At 47.6% G+C, this 18840-nt stretch overlaps 1 protein-coding gene across 6 annotated transcripts in view; it reads right to left on the bottom strand.

Moving 5' to 3' along the window:
* Positions 1-18840, bottom strand: part of MICAL2 (microtubule associated monooxygenase, calponin and LIM domain containing 2) — a 234378-nt gene that overhangs the window by 126424 nt on the left and 89114 nt on the right. For all 6 annotated transcript variants that reach the window (XM_065943806.1, XM_065943807.1, XM_065943808.1 and 3 more), the window contains exons 4-8: positions 14821-15028; positions 10714-10830; positions 8832-8933; positions 5563-5718; positions 2384-2484 (exon numbers count right to left, since the gene is read on the bottom strand). In XM_065943806.1, coding sequence (XP_065799878.1) covers positions 2384-2484; positions 5563-5718; positions 8832-8933; positions 10714-10830; positions 14821-15028 — 684 coding nt within the window. The remainder of the gene's footprint in view (positions 1-2383; positions 2485-5562; positions 5719-8831; positions 8934-10713; positions 10831-14820; positions 15029-18840) is intronic.

Genomic DNA, 18840 nt, shown 5'->3' with positions numbered 1-18840 from the left:
TTTTGCACAGGCCTACGCAAGAGAAGTTGGGTCCTAGATGGAGGTGGGGAGGGAGAGAGGGAAGCAGGAAGCATGAGAGAAGAGTGGGGAATCCAACAGGAAGAATAGTTACCCCAAGGTGTGGAGGTGGAAGGAGGCTGTAGACCAGAAAAGAGGGTTAGGTAACACCTGTTCACTGCTTCAAATGAGGGCGGATTCAGCACAGGGAGACCAACTGTGATGTGCATCTGTCCACCTCACACTCCTGGCCACCAAGCTCCCTTCTACTGGGGTTAAGACCAAGCCTGCATGTTCATGGGCCAGCAGACGCAGGGGCCTGGAGGGACAGATGCAGCGCTCCTATAGGAGAAACTTTACTCTCCCTTCGGTAGTCACAGAAAAAGGCCCAGAGATCAGCAGGAATAGATGGGGAAGCAGGTCAGTCAGTCATTCAACAAACATTCGCTCAACACATTATGTATCTCAAGGAAGATGCTGGCCCATATAGACACAGGAAAACAGGATTTGCCATTCCTCTGGGAGCAAGTAAAGAATGGCAACTTAAGTAGACTGGGGTAGACAGGTCGGGTCTCAGCTTGTGCAAATACTATAGAGCTTGGCTGGACACCTGGAGACTCCATGCAAGTCCCCTGAACCAAATGGTGTCTAGTTCGCCCATGTCCAGTCTGGCTTCCAATTTCTAGAGTTCATGTCTTATACCTCAAGGACCCTCTGCACCAGCTCAGATGATGCTCCCAGATTCTCTGAGGCAGAAGGAAGGCTTTGATGGGGACAACCATGGGCCCCCAGCTCCTGCAGTAATTATGTAACCAAAGCTGGAAGTTCCCACCCACCTGTGCCATGGCACAGAGCCTGAGGGGAGCATGGAGGGGCTTTGGCAATGCCAAAAAATCAAATCACCATAAGCAACATGTTGTGGCCAGGACAAATACCCTGGGATGACCAGGAGGGGCCTCAGTATCCCAGAAGGCCAGAGTTCTCAGCCAGTGACACAGGAGCCCTAATTCAAACTTGGTTTGACTCCTCAGAGATGGGCTAAGAAGAACATCTGTAGCTCCTTCCAAGCTAAGGTACCCACCTTACCTGCACCTTGGGCCCTAAATAGTCCTTTACTATCTGACACAGGCATCCCAATGGGAGACGTAATTTTGGGAGGCACATCTGTAGAGCAGAGGGAAGAAGGGGGCACGGCCTTACCTCCCCCAGACCGGGTCAGCAGTGGGGCACCAGATGTTGAAACCCACATCTGCTGATTGGGCTAAGTTGGCTTCATTCACCGCACCCCCCTCCCATTCCCAGCCTCTTGTCCAGCGACTCAGGCTCTCAGCAAAGCCCTGAGCTGATGCAGAGGAGGCCCAGGGGAGGGCTGGGTTACTAAAGCTGCCCAGCCGGCTGCCAACACAAACTGGCATGAGGCTAGGTGCATTCTTCTCTGACAAGCGTCAATGAATGGTCACCATGCTGCCTGGGCTACAGGCCGACACCCTGAGAGCAGGCTGACCTTGGATTGCACGATCCTTATCTTAAGGCCACAGCAGCAGTGGCGGCAGCAACCAGGGCTCTGGAAGGGTTGAACCCTGACCAAAGAAGCTGTCAGCCCAGGGCCAGTCACTCCATGTGCTCTTTCCTTGCAGCCCTGTTCTCTGTATAAGCAGGAAGGTGCAAAAGCAGGAAACAGAGGCCAGGAAGAACAGCAGGACAAAAGAGCAGGTGTCCAAACCAGGCAGAGAAGTTATGGAGGGAATCTACAAACCTGCAACATGTCAAGTGCTCTGCATACATTTTAAAATGTATTCCTCTGAACAATCCTTTTAGATAGAACCTATTATTCCTATTCTGCAGATGGGAAGACTGAGGCTCAGAGAAGACAAGCAGCTTAGTCATAGTCCTGAGTTAATACATGGCAGAGCCAAGATTCAACTTGAGTCCTCTTGACTGCAATAAAGCTTTCCCCCAGACCATGACAATGGGGCCACAACGTGAAATTCACAAGTAACTGTGTGTATGTCCCACTAGGACAAGGAACCACCATCTGCCTCCAAATTACGTGTGACAGCCCAGAAGAGGAGGAAGGGATAAATGAGACACGTGGTAAAGACCCTCACTAACACCTGGGTGAGAATCTTAGCAACCCCCCAGTCCAGCTCTCTGCAGAAACACCCCTGCCTCTTATTGTTAGTGTGGGCTCCTCCATCCAACATTCATGTGCCACCAAAGAGGACTCGGTGCGGGGATGGGCCCTTCCTCTACAGTCCCTCTTCCCCCCACCCTGACTCAGTTTCTGGCAGAATAACATCTGCTCCCACACTCGCTGATGCTGCCAGCCCAGGTCCCAAAGGGAAAGACAGGATAGATACACAGCCAAGAGATAAGAGATACATACATTAATGATGACACCTTTGTCAAGCAAGCTCTGCTTCTTGGCAGTCATGACAAAATAGTGGGTGCAGTCCTTATAGTAAACAATGTTCTCAAGATCAATCCCTGAAAAGAGAAGGTTATGGACACAGTATTACTTCTTCAGTGCCTACCGTGTGTTAGGAGTCCTGCTTTGTCTCATTACAGGTCTCATTATTTATCTGCAAAATATTTGTGTTAGACAAATTTTGAAGATATACAAGGCTGGCAAAGATAAAGTCGAGTGCCTGAATTTACCCAAGTCAACACAGCCTTCATCGTCCCACAAAGATACTATTTTCTATTTAAATTGAGGTATACCTTTGTGCAGGTTTAAGGTGTTCAACATACTGATTTGATACATTTATATAACGCAATACGATTAAGCCTCTATTTCTTTTAAAACTCACAAATCTCTTCAGGGCTGCGGACCAGTATTTCCAAGTCAGAGCTGAGCACGTGCTGCAGAAAAGCACAGTGCTGTCTGTGGCATGGCAGTTAAGTGGCAACAGAACAAGGACTTGAACCACAGTCTGTCTGAATCCAAGTCCCATCCACTGTTTCCTCCATGAGAACAGAGATGCAGGAGCTATGTGAATTCCCCAAAGACTAAGAGACATTTCTACCATCCTCCTGTTACCTGTGAAAACCCAGGTGGCTCTGGTAGAGCAATTCAGAGGACTGGGTTGTATCTTTTTGTACTTCCCACCAACTGTGAAAGACTTTTTAGACTAGGTTTCTCCATTTAAAACAATGCCATAAAATAACAACTTAGCTCAATGTTTCTCAAAGTAGGATCTCTAGCCAGCAGCAGCAGCAGCAGCATCTGAAAACGTATTAATGCAAACGACGAGGGCCTGACCTCCGCCTACAGAATGGGAAACCCTGGGGGTCTGGCCAGCAGTCTGTGCGTGAAGAAGCCTTACGGGTGATTCTGATTCACCCTCAAGGTTGAGAACCACTGGTGTGGCTACTTAGGAGAAAAAGGAACGGGTTTAAGGCAACTTAGCAGTTATCACAGAGGCGACCTGGGTAACCATGGAAACACCTTTATTACCATTAAATAGGAAACAGCCATCCATGCGTAGGGCCCCCCAGAGGATCCAGGAAATTCACTGCTGTCACTCTGTGAGGGCATTGTTGTCGAAAAACGGCCAAAGGTGACGACCGCAACAAAGTGTAAAGGAAGCTCATTGAGATATTTGGAAAAACACACTCAACATCCTGTCATACTTTATATTTGGTGGTTTGTTTATTGTCTTGGTTTTTGAGGGGAAGGGAGGGCTGGAGAATTCTTAAATCATTCATAAGGGCATAATACACTGGAAGGAAATATTTAAAAAAAAAATAATGCCGCCGTGGTGATACTCAGAAGGTCATGCAGTGGACACACATCACTGTGGACAGTGAGAGGCAGAGTCTGGCTCAGTAACTAATCCCATTCCTAGAAAAGTACCTTACTGAAATAATCCAACAGCAGTTTTATCAGTGACAGTAAATAACTGAAAAGTTTGAATCAGACGTCTGTAAACTTTTACCGTAAAGGGCCAGAGAGTAAATATTTTGGCTTTGAGGGCTATCCGGTCTATGTTGCAAGCCCTCATGGCACCAAGGTAAACAAACTGGCCTGGCTGCATTCTAATAAACTTCTACTGATGGACGATGAAGCTTGAATTCATAAATTTTTAATTTTTCCTTTAAATTTCTTCTTTTGCTATTTCTGCCGCCATTCAAAAAATATTAAAATCATTTTTAGGTTGAAGGCAATACAAAAATGCATGGCAAGTCATGGTTAGCCAACCCCTGGTTTAAATGCTTCAGCAGTGAGTGACAATAAATTCACTGCATGAGCTATTCCAAACAAACCTGACCGTCAGGAGGACTGGGCACAATGGGCAACATTTAAAATGTGATGCTGAATTAGAAAAGCAGAATAACAGTACTGACACTATGGTGAAAGCTCCAGCCATGTAAAAAGTAAGGATGAATTCTCCAGTGGAGAATTACCGAAAAGGACTACATGACAATGATTGTTACTTGCTGGGTGTTAATGATTTATTTTTAGTATAAAATTTTATTTAACATTGTTACACTGCCTTTTCAAGGAGAAATATATATATTTCAAAGTCAGGTTAAAAAGAAAGGGAAAAAAATCTGAATTTTACTCAATTGGGAACAGGAGTTTCACCCTTCTCCCTCAGCCTGCATCATTTTTTCTCCACTATACTTACAGACCACCTGATATGTTAGTAATTGATTTGCCTGTTGATGCTCACCCCCCCACCCCTACAACACCTATAGAATATAAACTCCGAAAGAGGGATTTTTGTTTGTCTTGCCCACTCCTCTATCTCATGCCCTTGGAAAATGGATGGTAGGTGTTCAATAAATATTTGTTGAGGAAATGAATGAGTCCTTTCTTCAAGTCTCACGCTTGAGAGACAACCGATGCCCTTGGGTGTTGTGACCCACCCTCCACATCCCTGACCATCCCTGGAGGGAAGGGCAGCTGGTACACTGCTAAAAGCACCTAGGCCTCTTTCTGGACCACCCACAGTTACTGGCTCCCCACCAGAGTGCTCCTGGAACCCCACACTGCCTTAGGGCACAGATTCACCAGCCTGTGTCAGGATGCTTTATGTGGCTGTCTCTCCCCGGACAAGGAGCCACTACTGGGAGGGGTGGGACATGGGAGGAGAGCATGTCCACCTCAACTGTGCAGCCCATGAAGTTGAGTGCAAACTCCAGGAGATGGTAAGAGACAGAGAGGGTTGGTGTGGTGCAGTCCATGGGGTCGCAAAGAGTCAGACACGACTTGGTGACTGAACAACAGCAAATATGACAGGCAATCAGTAAATGTCTCCTGAGTATAGATGGTTAAATAAATAAATGGTTATCTATTAACCATTAAATAAATGGTTATGTATTTTCATGGACAGCATCTAGAAATTTCCCTCAAGAATCCTTTCTGTCCCTGAAGGAGTTCTGTCCATTATTATCCTAAAGAGCAACCCCTCCTTCCACTTTACCAGAGTGAGTCTGTCAGTCCCAAGAGCTAGGAAAGCCAAGTGCCTGCACCCCTCCCCATTCCACCCAACTCCAACCCCTGTACAGAACAGAGAAGCATGAACAATAGCTTGGTTTGGAGAAAGGTGAAGGTCCCACCTGTTTCTTCTTTAAGATCCTGAAAAAATTTCTGATTGAAGATGAAAGCCACGCCGCTAATCTCTTCCACCTTGGCCTCAGCCGTGCTGTTTCTGTTGATGAAGTTGGCGGTGATTGCAATAGCCAGCTTCCCACGGAATTCTTTTCTTCTGAACCCTGTGTGAGGAAAAGGGGAAAAGTGAGTCTTTCTTCTGGATTTGATGTGAAAACTGGGAAAGATTACTGAGAAAGCTACTCTCAGATGGCCCATGGGACAGTGAAACCAGAATTTTGGATCTAGAGTGTAGAGGCAGACAGAAATGCTAAGGTTTGTCCCTGAGAAAGAAGCCCATTGGAGGCCTTTCTCAGGGGGAATTTTTCCTTCCCCCAAATCTCTAGGACCAATTATCCTGGTTAGGCTTCCAAAACAACAGTGTGCTTCTCCAGTGGACAATCACAGGGCTCATCCTTTAGAACAGGGGTCCCCGACCTCTGGGATCTAATGCCTGGTGATCTGAGGTAGAGTTGATATAATAAAAGAAATAAAGTGCACAATAAATGTAGTGCCCTAGAACCATCCTGAAACCACCCCCGCCACCACCCATGGAAAGATTATCTTTAGAAGAAGCAGATACAGACATTGCTACAAGGTAATCTCATGAAAGACCCACATGCAATTTAAACTTACACAATTGAAACTACTGTGTTAGCACTTTTCATGTTTTTCCCCATTTGCTAAGTAGAATTATGAGATTGAATTCCTGTGGAACAGAGATTTTTAACAGATTCTCTTTCAGTCTCCAGTCCAGCGACTGGCATTTAGTACTCACTCAATATTATGTATAATGGGTAGATGGAATTCCAACTTGCAATTGTTTTAGTTCAGTGACTAATTGATGTTCTTATAGTTTTCAATGGTGTACATTGAAATCACTTTTTTAATGGCTGTAAGAATTCTGCACCCAATTACAATGTGTTTTTTTTTGTTGTTGTTGTTCCTTTTCCCTCACATGCCAACCAGCAATTTCAGGATAGCAGTGGTGTGTCCTACACCACTCAATTCTGACACTACTACATGGAGATAACATCAGATCCCACAGACTAAGAGCTCAGTCCCACTGACAGTCCTCCATCTCAGATGCCAGTTATAAGCCCTTGTCGTCACCAATGCTTCTGACTAACCAGCTCTAGACTGTAGGTTCAAGAACTCCCTCCTGGGTTTGATTAATTTTCTAGAGTAGCTCTCAGAACTCAGAGAATATCTTACTAAACAACTCAGGATCAGCCAGGAGGAAGAGATGCTTAGGGCAAGGTGGAGGGAAAGCTAGAGCTTTCACACCCTCTCCAAGCATGCTACTACTCCCTGCAAACCTTCACCTGTTCACCAACCCGGAAGCTCTTGACGCACTTTCCTTTGGGTTTTTTTTATTTTTTTTTTATTTTTGGGAGGTTTTATTCCAGACACCTGAGTGATTAAATCACTGGTCACTGAGCTCCATCTCTAGTCCCTCTCCCCTCCCATGAGGTCAGGGGATAGGATTAAAATTTCCAACCCTCTAATCATTTTTTGGCTCCCTGGGCAACCAGTCCCCTCCCTTTCTTAGGTGCTTTCCAAAACTCACTTCATTAACATATACTCAGATGTGGTGGAAAGGAGCTTGTTATGAATAACAACACAGCCATTTCACATTTGTGGCTCTGAAATGTTTTCAGGAACCACAGACAAATATCATAACAAAAGATGCTCCTCTTGCTCTTATCACTCAGGAAATTCCAAGGGTTTGGGGCGCTGTGCCAGAAAGGGGACAAAGACCCAGATATATTTGCCTTATTATAAATCACAATATCACAGGCGATTACACACAGGATCACCAACAGGTGGTCCCATTTCAATAGACCTTCTAATCCCCTTTCTTTTTAGCATCTATCTTTTCCTGCAGTCCTGAATTTCCTTTCCACCCCAGTCCCACGTACTGACTGCTGTTTACTTAGCTTAACTCCAGGCATTTGTCTTGCTAGCAGACAAAACCACTGTTTTCAGCACCAGTGGGGATTCCCCTCCTCTTTGCATATGCTAAGCCTCTTGCTAATACTAAATCGCTCCGGTACTATTCAACTCTTTGTGAACCTATGGATTGTAGCCCTCCAGGCTCCTTTATGCAGCAGATTCTCCAAGCCAGAATACAGGAGTGGAGTTGCCATGCCCTCCTACAGGGGATCTTCCCAAGCCAGGGATCAAACCTGTATCTCCTGCATTGGCAGGCAGGTTCTCTACCACTAGCACAGTGATTCCCAACTTCTTTGCCAAAAATCTCTTTGATTAAAAATCTTGAGTTTCTGTTCAACACTCCTTCATTTTGGTTCTTCATAAACTAACAGTACAATATTCAGGTTGGCAGCTTAAGCATTTTTTAATCGATATCCAATATTGATTGCTTGGGGTGGGGGAGTGGGTGTGGAAATTAAGAGAGAGGAAAGGAGCAGCACTGTGCAGTAGGTGGGAAGGGCCTTGGCTAGCAGGACCGCACTTCTGAGGTCTGGCAGATCAACCCTAGCTCGGGGAGGGTGTTCTGTCCTCAGTGAAGGTGCCCTCCCCGGCAGTCATCTGCAGGCTGTAGCCTTTGAACAAGGTAAGCTTGAAAAACAGACCTGTCCTCAGCCCAAGAGATGCCATGTGGGACCAGTTGGTCTTCAAACCAGGGTCCTAATAGACTCTAGATTCTCCCCTAAAAAATGTGTTATGCTTCCAAACTTAGAAGCAGAGAGGTGTGGCTTTGTTCCTTGGCAGTTTGGGCTAAACTTATCTTACTACCCAGCAGTAAGCATGTTGTAAAGTCATGAGAAGAGATGAGGTTCTCCTTCTAGGGTATTATACTTCACAGTAAACCAATACCATCAACAGTATAAAATGATTCTCTTAGTTGGAAGTATGAAAGTACTTAGCACCTCGGCTTGCACACTAGCAGGTGTTCAATAAATGTATATTGATTTTTTCTTTTAATTTCCATGGTGCTTAACCTTTAAAAAGCATTGTTACATATGAGTCTTAGACCAGTCCTGATAGCAATGTTCTGAAAGGTCCTACTATTCACAAAGTACAGAGCTTCAGAGAGAATTAAATGGTTTTCTCTAAATGCTTAGCCCCAAGCAGAGCAGGGCAGTTTGCCCTTCTATCAAGACCCCCAATCCAGCTTTGGCGCCTACCATCTTACACCCATTCTCCATGACTTTCCTGATACACCCTTTCCCACCCCCATCCCTCCATTCTCAGCCCCAAGAAGAGTCATCACCTTCCAGCGTGTTCCTGCGGCCATCCGCGCCAATGATGACATCAAACTCAAATTCCGACAGAGAGTGATCTGCAGGGAGAAATTCTGCCCGCCAGCCAATTTCTGCCAGGACAGAAAAATGAGATGAGCTGGTGGTGAGCGATGGGAGGACAGAGTGATTACATGCCCCCCTGCGTTGGCCGTGAGAAATGGACAATGGCACCAGGTACAGGCACCCCAGGCAGAGGCTCCAAAGGAAACACCCAGGCTGTTCAGATTCACACTTGAACTTGGAGTCCTTCTGGCTTAGCTTCACTTCAGTCCAGCAGTGCCAATTCCATGCCTGGTTTTACTGGTCTCTATAAAGGCTGGGAGTCTATGAAACAATTTTCAGGTGAAACCTTGCTGGTTACCCATAATTAGGATTTAACACACACTAGGGATCTGGGAGGGTTTCTCTGGTAGCTTCGCTGGTAAAGAATCTGCCTGCAGTTCATTCAGGATACCCCAAACTGACTCCTAGATTGGGAAGATCCCCTGGAGAAGGGACAGGTTACCCACTCCAGTAATCTTGGGCTTCCCTGGAGTCTCAGAAGGTAAAACATCTGTCTACAGTGTGGGAGACCTGGGTTTGATCTCTGGGTCGGGAAGATACCCTGGAAGATACCTGGGTCGGTTTGATACCCTGGAAAGGGTATGGCAACCCACTCCAGTATTCTTGCCTGGAGAATCCCCATGGACAGAGGAGCCTGGCGGGCTCCAGTCCATGATGTTGCAAAAAGTCAGAAACAACTGAGCAAGTAAGCACAGCACGGCACACAGGGATCTGGGAAAGGTTAAGAGCACACAGGTCTCAAAGTCAAATTACCATGTTGTCCTGCCACAAGAGCCAACTAGTGTCTCCCCTAAAATGTCAATATTCTGGGCAAAGGACAGGAGAATTCAGGATTGTAACCTGTGTATGAAACTACAAGGTCTCTGACACAAAACTCGACCCAAAATTGAAAGCCCTGTCCAGCAGCAGAAGAGTTTGATGTTAACATATTAGAGGCATCGTGAACAAACTCTGGCCATGGTGAATATAAAAGATCAGAATTTTTATAAAATACTAAAAGGAACAAGAGAAAAATTACTCAATATGACATACCTAAAATGGATGAATTTTATGATTTATAAATTATTTTTCAATAAAGCTTAAAAATATTATAGGCCAAACAATATTTCAAACATTTCACATGTGCTCTCAAAACTTTATTTTTCTTTACTAGATTTTTAAAATATCATACAGGTAGAGTAAGTATATCCACATATCTGTGTGTGTACACACAGCTTGAAGAGTATGTGGATGAATTTTATCAGATAACCAAATCTGTTTTCTTTCCTATGTACTACTTAGACTTCATCTGTCAAAGTACTGCCTCCTAGTGACAGGGTAACCAAATTACAGATTTAATGTGCATGCGTGCGTGTGTGTGTGTGTGTGTGTATGTGTGTATGTGTGCGCGCGCACGCGTGCGTGCGTTTAGCTGTGTGTGTGTGTGTGTGCACGCACATGCGCACGTGCGTTTAGCTGTGTCTGACTCTGCAACCCCATGGACTGTAGGCCACCAAACTCCTCTGCCCATGGAATATTTCAGGCAAGAATACTGGAGCAGGTTGCCATTTCCTACTCCAGGGGACTTCCCCTACCCAGATAGCAAACTCATGTCTCTAATATACCTGCTGGGAGCTGGAGAACAAACCTAAAGTGACAGCAATTGTCCAAAACAGTAAAATATCCTTTGATGGAATTATGTCAAACAGCCCCAGAATAATTCTTACAGAATCATCCTCTGAGAGTTGCAAATGTTGTTTCCATTTCACAATATTTGATTTCTAGACCAAAAGGAAAATTATACTGTACTTTGATTTTCTTGATCTTCAGGAGGCTCTAGAACCTTCACAAACTCCACATTCACATGGATTTCAACCCCCAATATCAAGGCCACCTTGAATAGGATGAGCTGCAGCTGACGAATACCTGTTAGAAAGGAAGTTGAAAGAGATGAACCGTCATTAACAATGTCTGAGCGCCTCTTGTATGCAGAACACTATCTAATTACCATGTGATTTCTGAGCATAACGATATAGAGGCATACCTCATTTTATTGCATTTTGCTTTACTGCACTTTCTAGATATTATGTTTTTTACAAACTGGAGGTCTGTGGCAACCCTGCATTAAGCAAGTCGACTTGTGTCATTTTTCCAACAGCATCTGCTCCTTTTGTGTCTCTGTGTCACATTTTGGCAATTCTAGAAATACTTCAAACTTTTTCATTATTATTATATTTGTTATGGTGATCTGTGATCAGTGACCTTTGATGTTTACTATTACAAAAAGCTTACAACTCACTGAAGGCTCAGATCATGGTTAGCATGTTTTTAGCAATAAAGTATTTTTAAATTAAGGTATTTACATTGCTTTTTTATACCTAATTCCATATGCATATACACTAGATAGACGACAGTATAGTGTGAACATCACGTTTACATGCACTGTGATTCATGTAACTTGCTTTATTCAATATTTGCTTTGTTGTGATGGTCTAGAATCAAACCTGCAATTTCTCCAGGGTATGCCTGTACCAACAATGATCATTACTGAGCACTGATTATGTGCCAAGCACCCTGTGTTCTCTCATTTAACCCTTCCAGTGCTTTCTCATTTAACCCTTTCAGTGGCCCCTTGGGATAATTCCTCTCGTTTCAGAGGTGAGAAATCGAGGCTCAATAGGACTGAGTGACTTGCTCAGGCTCACACAGGAGCAAAACTGGACTGTGGATCCAGATCCGTGTGATTCCAAGACTGTGTTCTAGCTCTCAGGTGGGCGGCACTCACTATCATGAGAGTGACCCTCTTTTCTGCTCCTTCCTGAGCTGGGCTGTGGGTTTGACAAGACGAAGATGGAAAGAGAAGTAAGCAGAGAGCGAGTCAAGAGTGAATACGTAGTCAGAGAGTAAACAGCCTACTCCGCCTAAGCTCTCAGCCATCCCTGGTGATGGGTGGAGTGGGGAATCCTCCCCACAAAGCTAGACTCATGGTTTCCCCCTCCTACCCACTCTCCCAAACTCTCCCAATGAGTGGCTCCTTGCTTTTCCATTCTGTCGCTGCCACTGAGCACAAATGGGCATGCCTCCAAATGCATTTCTGAGACCACACAGTCTCAGATTACCTGTGGGTCCCTCTGCATTCTGTGGGCGTCACTCACTGAACATGTATTGGACATCTACCACCACGCAGTGCCATGCCAGGCCCAGGAGATGTGGGACCCCATCGGGTGGAGGAAACATGGGGAAACGGAACGGGGAAGGGCCTGGGGGTCGGGGGCAGCGGGGTGGCAGAACGGGGTCTGAGCGGCAGGTCTGAAAGCCAAGGGGGAAGGGACCAAGAATACTGGGTCCTATGGAGAAATTAAGAATAGGAAGACTGCAGGAGGCCGGGGCACGGGAGTCAGGGAAGCTTCTGGAGAGAATCCCTTTAGCACAGTACTGGGGAGAAATCAGACCACAGTGGAAGCCGGCATGAGTGGAAGGTGGAGGCAAAGTCTATGTCCCCCCTTTCTAGAATGAGTACTTTGAGGTGAAGAAAAGTAATGGGCTCTATCAGAGGTCTGGAGGGGCTGAGTGAGGCAAAGGCAGGGGAAAAGGAGAGAAGCAAACTGCGAGCATCTAGGCTTGGAGAGGAAGTGACCAGTTCTGCCTCTGACTTCGGGGTGAGAGGAAGGAATGGGCACTTGGGGAGAGGAGAGTGCAGGAGGAGGAAGGAGAGGGACCGGCGGGGGGTGTTCCTGGTAGTGGCTTCTCTTCTGCAGAGCATCGGAGGGAAGCGGATGGAGGGAGGCCATCTGCTCAGAATGAGGAGGCTGTGGTGGAGGCTTGGGACGGCCACGGTGGGAACTGGAGGAGGATGCTGACACAGGACCAGCGGAAAACTGCTGAGCAAAGCTGAAGACCAGGTCACAGCTGGGGCTGGAGACCATGACCAGTTTGAAAGGAAGCCAATCAGCTGGTGCTTAAAGAATCCATGCCAGGAAACAGGCCATGGGGCGGGAGGCTTCTTCTCCTCATGGTTTCAAGGTTCCTAGTCTATCTGGTTTTGGCACCCAGTAGGTCCTCAATAAATTCTCCCTGCCTCCCTTCTCACAGGTATTAGAGTTGCCCTTGACAACGATCACTCTGAACTTAGAATCTCAGTTTCAGAGTCCTGCCCGTGTTTCCACACACAAGAACCAGGGGTTAAGTGGGGGCCCCATCAATGGAGCAGTGAGGGGCCCCCTGGCTAGAAAGGCAGCCTGGCAGTCCTGAGACCTCTTGAGGCCTCCTGGTGACCAGCTCTGCCTCTCAGGAAGGCTCGGTGGGAAAGTGGTGCTTAATGTTGTCATTCTAAATTGGTACCAACATACATTCTTCCGTGGGTGGTAAGGAATATCCGGAAAGCTGACACTGCAGCCTTCTGGGCAAATCCAAATTTCTTTCCGATGGACTCTTGGAATTTTCTCATCCCAGGGCAGGAATAAACCCTGGGCCACTGCTGGTAAGGTCTCCTGTATCTGACTAAATTACACCCTGTCTGGCTGATAATTCTCTCCAGTTGTTCTCGCCCCAGCCCCACACCCCTTTCCCATCAGAGCCTGTCCTCGTAAGATATGGGTCTCAGGGTTCCCCTTCCACTCACTGGTTGGAGATTGCAGCCCTGGATTTATTTGAATTTGGGGATCCCGGCTGCCTCTTGCTCACTGTACCCCACTGGATGCAAAGCGCTTCCTGAACACCTAGACCAGCCAGGCACAGTGATGAGCACATTTCAAACATGACCTCATTTAATCCTCTCAGCTCTGTTGGTAAGCAGGCATTGATCATATTTAGGGGAAACAAAAGTGGGGCTGGAGGAAGGTGACCCAAGTCACACAGAACATGGGCCCAAATCTATTCAAACCCTTGAACTCTCCCCACAATAGTAACTCCCCTGACTTTTACGAGTTATGATTGCTGTATATAAAATGACTAAAGGCTCCTTCCCTGGTGGTCCAGTGGCTAAGACTCCAGGTTCCCAATGTTGTGGGCCCGGGTTTGATCTCTGGTCAGGGAACTAGATTCCACATGCCACAGTTAAAGATCCTGAGTGATGTAAGTAACTGGTGCAGCCAAATGAATTAAAAAAAAAAAAAAAAAAAAAGACCTCTTTCCTATAAAGCATGAGGAGGAGGGAGGGGCTTCTCTCCCAAAGCCTGCCTGCACGGATCTCGCCTCGAGAGACCCAGGTCTAAGTAACACCAGCGCAGGAGGTGCCTCAGTGCTCACTTAACCCTACTAAGCATTCAGAGATGGCCCGGGACCCAAAATCCATCTTCCCAATCCCCCTCCTTTTCTGGATGGACCCCCTTCAGGGTGGCCTCTCCCTTTGTAAAGCTCAAGGAAACCTCGTACAGGATCTGTCAACTGTGTCATCCCTCTGCTCTAAATCCTTCCCCGGTCCCCCAGACTGGCAACTCCATGTCCCAACTTCCATTAACCAAGAGACCCCCTGACAATCTGGCCCACTGGGAGGTTTTATGCGATTCCCTCTTCTAAGTGCCTCTGGCAAGTCTGATTATTCTATTACAACACAATTTATTGTTGACAAAATCTCAGTGATTTCCCTAAGAGTGTAAACGATATGACTTACCTCTGCCTCTGTTAACCGTATTTCATTCACTCATTCATTCAACAGAAGTGCACTGAGCATCTATGTGTCAGGCACCATTTTGTGCCCCAAAGATGCTGTGAGACATACCATGGTCCCTGGCCTCATGGTGCTTCCAGCCTAGTGGGCACAGCACAGGGTCTGGCACTAAATGTCTGTTGGCTGGATGTGAGGGGCCCCCGGAGACTTGCAAGATGGAATATCCTGGGGATTCCACAATGTGGAGAAATACCCCACCCCAGGTCAGCCCCTTCCCCACATGGGGTGCCACCCTTGGCTCCACTCACTGATATGGTCGATGGAGCCGGCACAAAACTTCCCATAGAACTTCTTGGCTCCCAGGCCTCGCAGGTCATGGATGGTGAAAGGCCAGAGGTGCAGCACGTTGTTCCGGGAGAAGGTGTCCCTCTTCTCCACCACGACCACTTTGGCCCCCAGGTAAGCAAGTTCAATGGCAGTGCGCAGACCACATGGTCCTCCCCCAATGATGAGACACTGAAGAGGGGAGAGAGGAGAGAGACACTCAGTGGCCTCTAGCCTTGTGGACAGAACTTCCTCCCTAGTCAGCAATGTAACTGGGGAGCAAACCCACATGCACCCATATTAACCAGTGAATGCAAATTGAACACTTATTAGGACCTGCCATTCATACATCCCATGTACATTACCTGTGGGTTTACCCCACACCAATCACTGTGCCAAATCCCGTGAAGAATGCAGAGTCCATGAAGGACTCATGGAAGGTACAGTAAGATACAGGTGAGGTTCAGAGTTAAACTGAACAGGGCTTAAATCTCAGCTCTGGCATTTAACCTGTTAGTTTAGGTGGAAGGAGAGGAGGATACTTAAGGGGAAAGGAGAGAGAGGAGACAAGGATTCGTCTGGAACTAGATGCTGAGAGTCTGCAAAGTCAAGCGAAGAGGTATGGTCATGGTCCTGAAGGCATTGGGACTGTGTGGGCAGAGTGACAGGAATGGGATTCTGTTCCAATCCTGAACTAGGTCTCAATGGATCCTGCAACACTGAACAAGACAAGGGTCCTTCCCCAAGAAAGCTACAGCCATTTAGGAAAGAAGAGAAGACACATAACGACCTAACCAACTACTTATACTGGGGAAAAGCCCTTCTATTCAAATAAAATCTTACGAGCATCACTGCTCCAAAAAAAACAGGAAAGTGGCGGTCGGTATTCTGGCTGACAGACCCCTCTCCCAGCAGCCCATCCTGTCCCCTAGACAGGTCCCGAAGCACCTTTAAGAGGCAAGAGTTCAACTTGGGATGGGGGTTTAACTAACTGGGGATACCCCCCAGAGTCACAGAGAAGGGGATCTGCACCCACACATCACTGCTTGACACCACACAGGCATCTGGAAACATCCCTTCTGCTTGGGATCAAACCTTATCTTAAAAAAAAAAAAAAAAGCATTCCCCTTCCCCTAGCAAATGTTCCATCATCCAGTTATCACTCATCTGGGGCCTCCAGACTCCCAAAGGGAAACTGCAAATAAGCATATCAGAAGCTCCCACACCACAATCAGTGTGGCTTACTTGCTGGGACTGTCCAGAGAGTTTGTGGAAACTCTGTTAGAGGAAATGAAGTCACCACTGAGATACAATTCACTCCAGAGACAAGCAGTGGGTAGGCAAAACCTAATGCTTCCTTTCTGGTTGGAGCTGGCTACAGAGAACCAACTCCCCAAGCCCAGCTCTCCTCTTTATCTCACACCCCAAACAGCTCCTCCAGCTTGGACATAGCCAGACCATGACGGGCATCTCAAAGCAAGACTCCAAACTCCGATGCTTTGAGGTTGGCTTTGGGGTTAAGTCTGGATTCACTGCATTTCTTTGCAGTTAGCACATCTTTTCCTGTTTGCTGAGTTCTGTCACTCCAGGGCCACAGACGGAGGGAGTGGGGCGGGAGGATGTGGGGTGAAGAAAGGCAGGGAGGGGAGGAAAGGAGCCCCGTGCATTCTTCCATCTCCCAGGCCTGACCCAGCACTGCTCCCAGGGCAAGGCAGGGGTTCCTACTCCCACCAGCTGGGGGCCTGCTGTGCATTTCTCATGCAGACAGTAGCTGAGGTGCCATCTCCGGCCCTCTCAACTAAACCTGAAATCCCACCAATGATAGCTCGGTTTTCCCACCACCCTGGGTCCCAGCTCATACTTTGGGGCCTGAAATTTCAGAGACACCAGTCATACCCAAAGCAAATACCAACAGGCCTAATTATATAAACGGAGAAAATTTGGTACAGATGTTATCAAGACAGGAGAGAAGGCTTGCTGGCCGGAGCCAGGACAGTTCCCCAGGAACACACTTATTATAATTAACATGGGAACTCAGAGTTCTGACAAGAAGCTGAAAACCACGGCTGCTCCACGCCTGGGCAGAGGAGCAGGTGAAGAAGAGGGTTCTCCTGGCCTGCCCACAGCTGATGCCCTGGATGGTGGGCCTAGTGCAAACAGGCCATGTGTGCAAAGCATTATGATAGCTCAACCCAAAGGAACTCTCCACCTTTCCCAGACGCATTTGGGCTTCACTGCTGAGGATTCCGTGCCAAGGAATGAAAATTTTTCATTAAAAGTCAGCCCTGAGGCTGAGCCCCAAATTAGATTGTACATTCCTCCCACAGGCTCTGTCCTCAGTGCCACCCCAGAACCGAGCTCCATGTGTTATAATTATGTGCATCTGATTCCCAGGCCAGCGTAAAAGCTCCTCAAAAGCTATCTCCATGTCCAGTATGGGGCCTGGCACACAGGAGGCCTCAATAAACATTTGATGGATGAAGGAACTTCCCACACCCTCAAGGCCCACCCATCTCTGGCTGTCTGACTGTAACCGGGATGTTCGATTCACATCAGTCAGGGTTTATGTCTGCATTTCCCACCCAGGCTGGGGGAGTCGGGGTCTGCCAAGGCCACCAGGATCACGGACGTCAGCAGATCTGTGTGCTCAGGCGACATAAATTTATTACACAGTGGGGAGCAGGGTAGATCCAACACCAGCAGGAAGTCCATTGTATAGATAAGCTTGGCCGTGCTTAGACCTCCACATTTGTGGAGAGAGACAAATGCCACATGGAAAAATCAGCTCTTTATTTATCAAAGGATGGGAAGAGGGGATGTGAGGCCTCGCCCACTGTCAAGGCACTGCCTGGACAGGAGCCCTGTGCCCTCCCAGGGGAACCCCTAAATCACTACTGACTTCTTGGTAACATGGTGCATCATCCATCCCACAAGTGGTGGTAGAGTGGGGCGGGGTGGGGGTGGGGGGATGTGGTGTGAAGTGGAAAGTGCTGGGACTGCGCCAAGAATGCTAAAGGGATCAGTCCCCAGAGGGAGCCGCCGAGAGGACCAGGGGCTAAGCTAGGGGTTAGCAGTCTGGAGGCTTGATTTCCGCTTTTGAATTCTGCCTCCAGTTTGTTTGGGAGCTTTGCATGCAGACAGTCCAGGGAGGTGGGGCGCAGAAAGCCAGCACTTGGAGGGAGCAGGCAGACCAAGGTCTGCCATTTACAAACTCACTCACCCAGGCTCTGCAGCTCCTTGAAAAGGAAGACTATAGGATCTAAACTATATCACGCCCAGTATGTTCTACTTGCGAGGCACTGTCCTAATCATTCCATCTATTTCATCTTCCCAACTGCCCTATGAGGTAACTGTCATCACCAACTCCACTTTGTAAATGAGGAAATTGAGGCATTGAAAAGTTAACTTGCTCTGGGTACTATTATTGTCCCCATATTTGAGGTAAGAAGTGGAGGCAAAGGAAGGTCAGAAATTGCCCCAAGGTGGGTCCCCTAACAAGGAAGTGGTCAAGTTTGGACATGAACCCAGGCCACGTGGCTCCAAAGGCTGAGCTCCGAGCTGCTTGCCTGACCATGAGGCCAGGCCACAGGGGATGTGTTCAGGAGTAAGTGAGGCCAGCTTGGGCTCCTTCCCTATACAGGGCACACCTTGGCTCTCCAAAAGGAGCCAGGTTCAGGCTGAGTGCACGGGGCCTCTGCCCCGAAGCCCTGAGTCCGCCTTTTGGCTGAACTTCATGTCCATCCCTGGGGTGGAAATTTACAGGCCGGATGGTGCTAAAGCCCCTGCAGCTCTCGGGAAGCCACTCAGGCAGGTGTGGGCAGTGGGGGGTCAGGCATGCACACTGGCAGCCTCTCTGGTGCCTCTGGAGACCTGGCAGCGAGCTGAGAGACGCGATATCACGCGTGGTGCCGTCTCCCTGGTAGCGGCAGCCCTCCCGCACGCTGGCCCGCAGGCCAGCTCCCCGGGCAGTGCTCTGGGTCCAGGGAACGTGCCCTTGTGTTTCC

Source organism: Muntiacus reevesi, chromosome 9 (assembly GCF_963930625.1).
Source record: "Muntiacus reevesi chromosome 9, mMunRee1.1, whole genome shotgun sequence".
Taxonomy (NCBI): domain Eukaryota; kingdom Metazoa; phylum Chordata; class Mammalia; order Artiodactyla; family Cervidae; genus Muntiacus; species Muntiacus reevesi.
The sequence above is the reverse complement of the archived record's forward strand: the minus strand, read 5'-3'. Positions and strand labels throughout refer to the sequence as shown.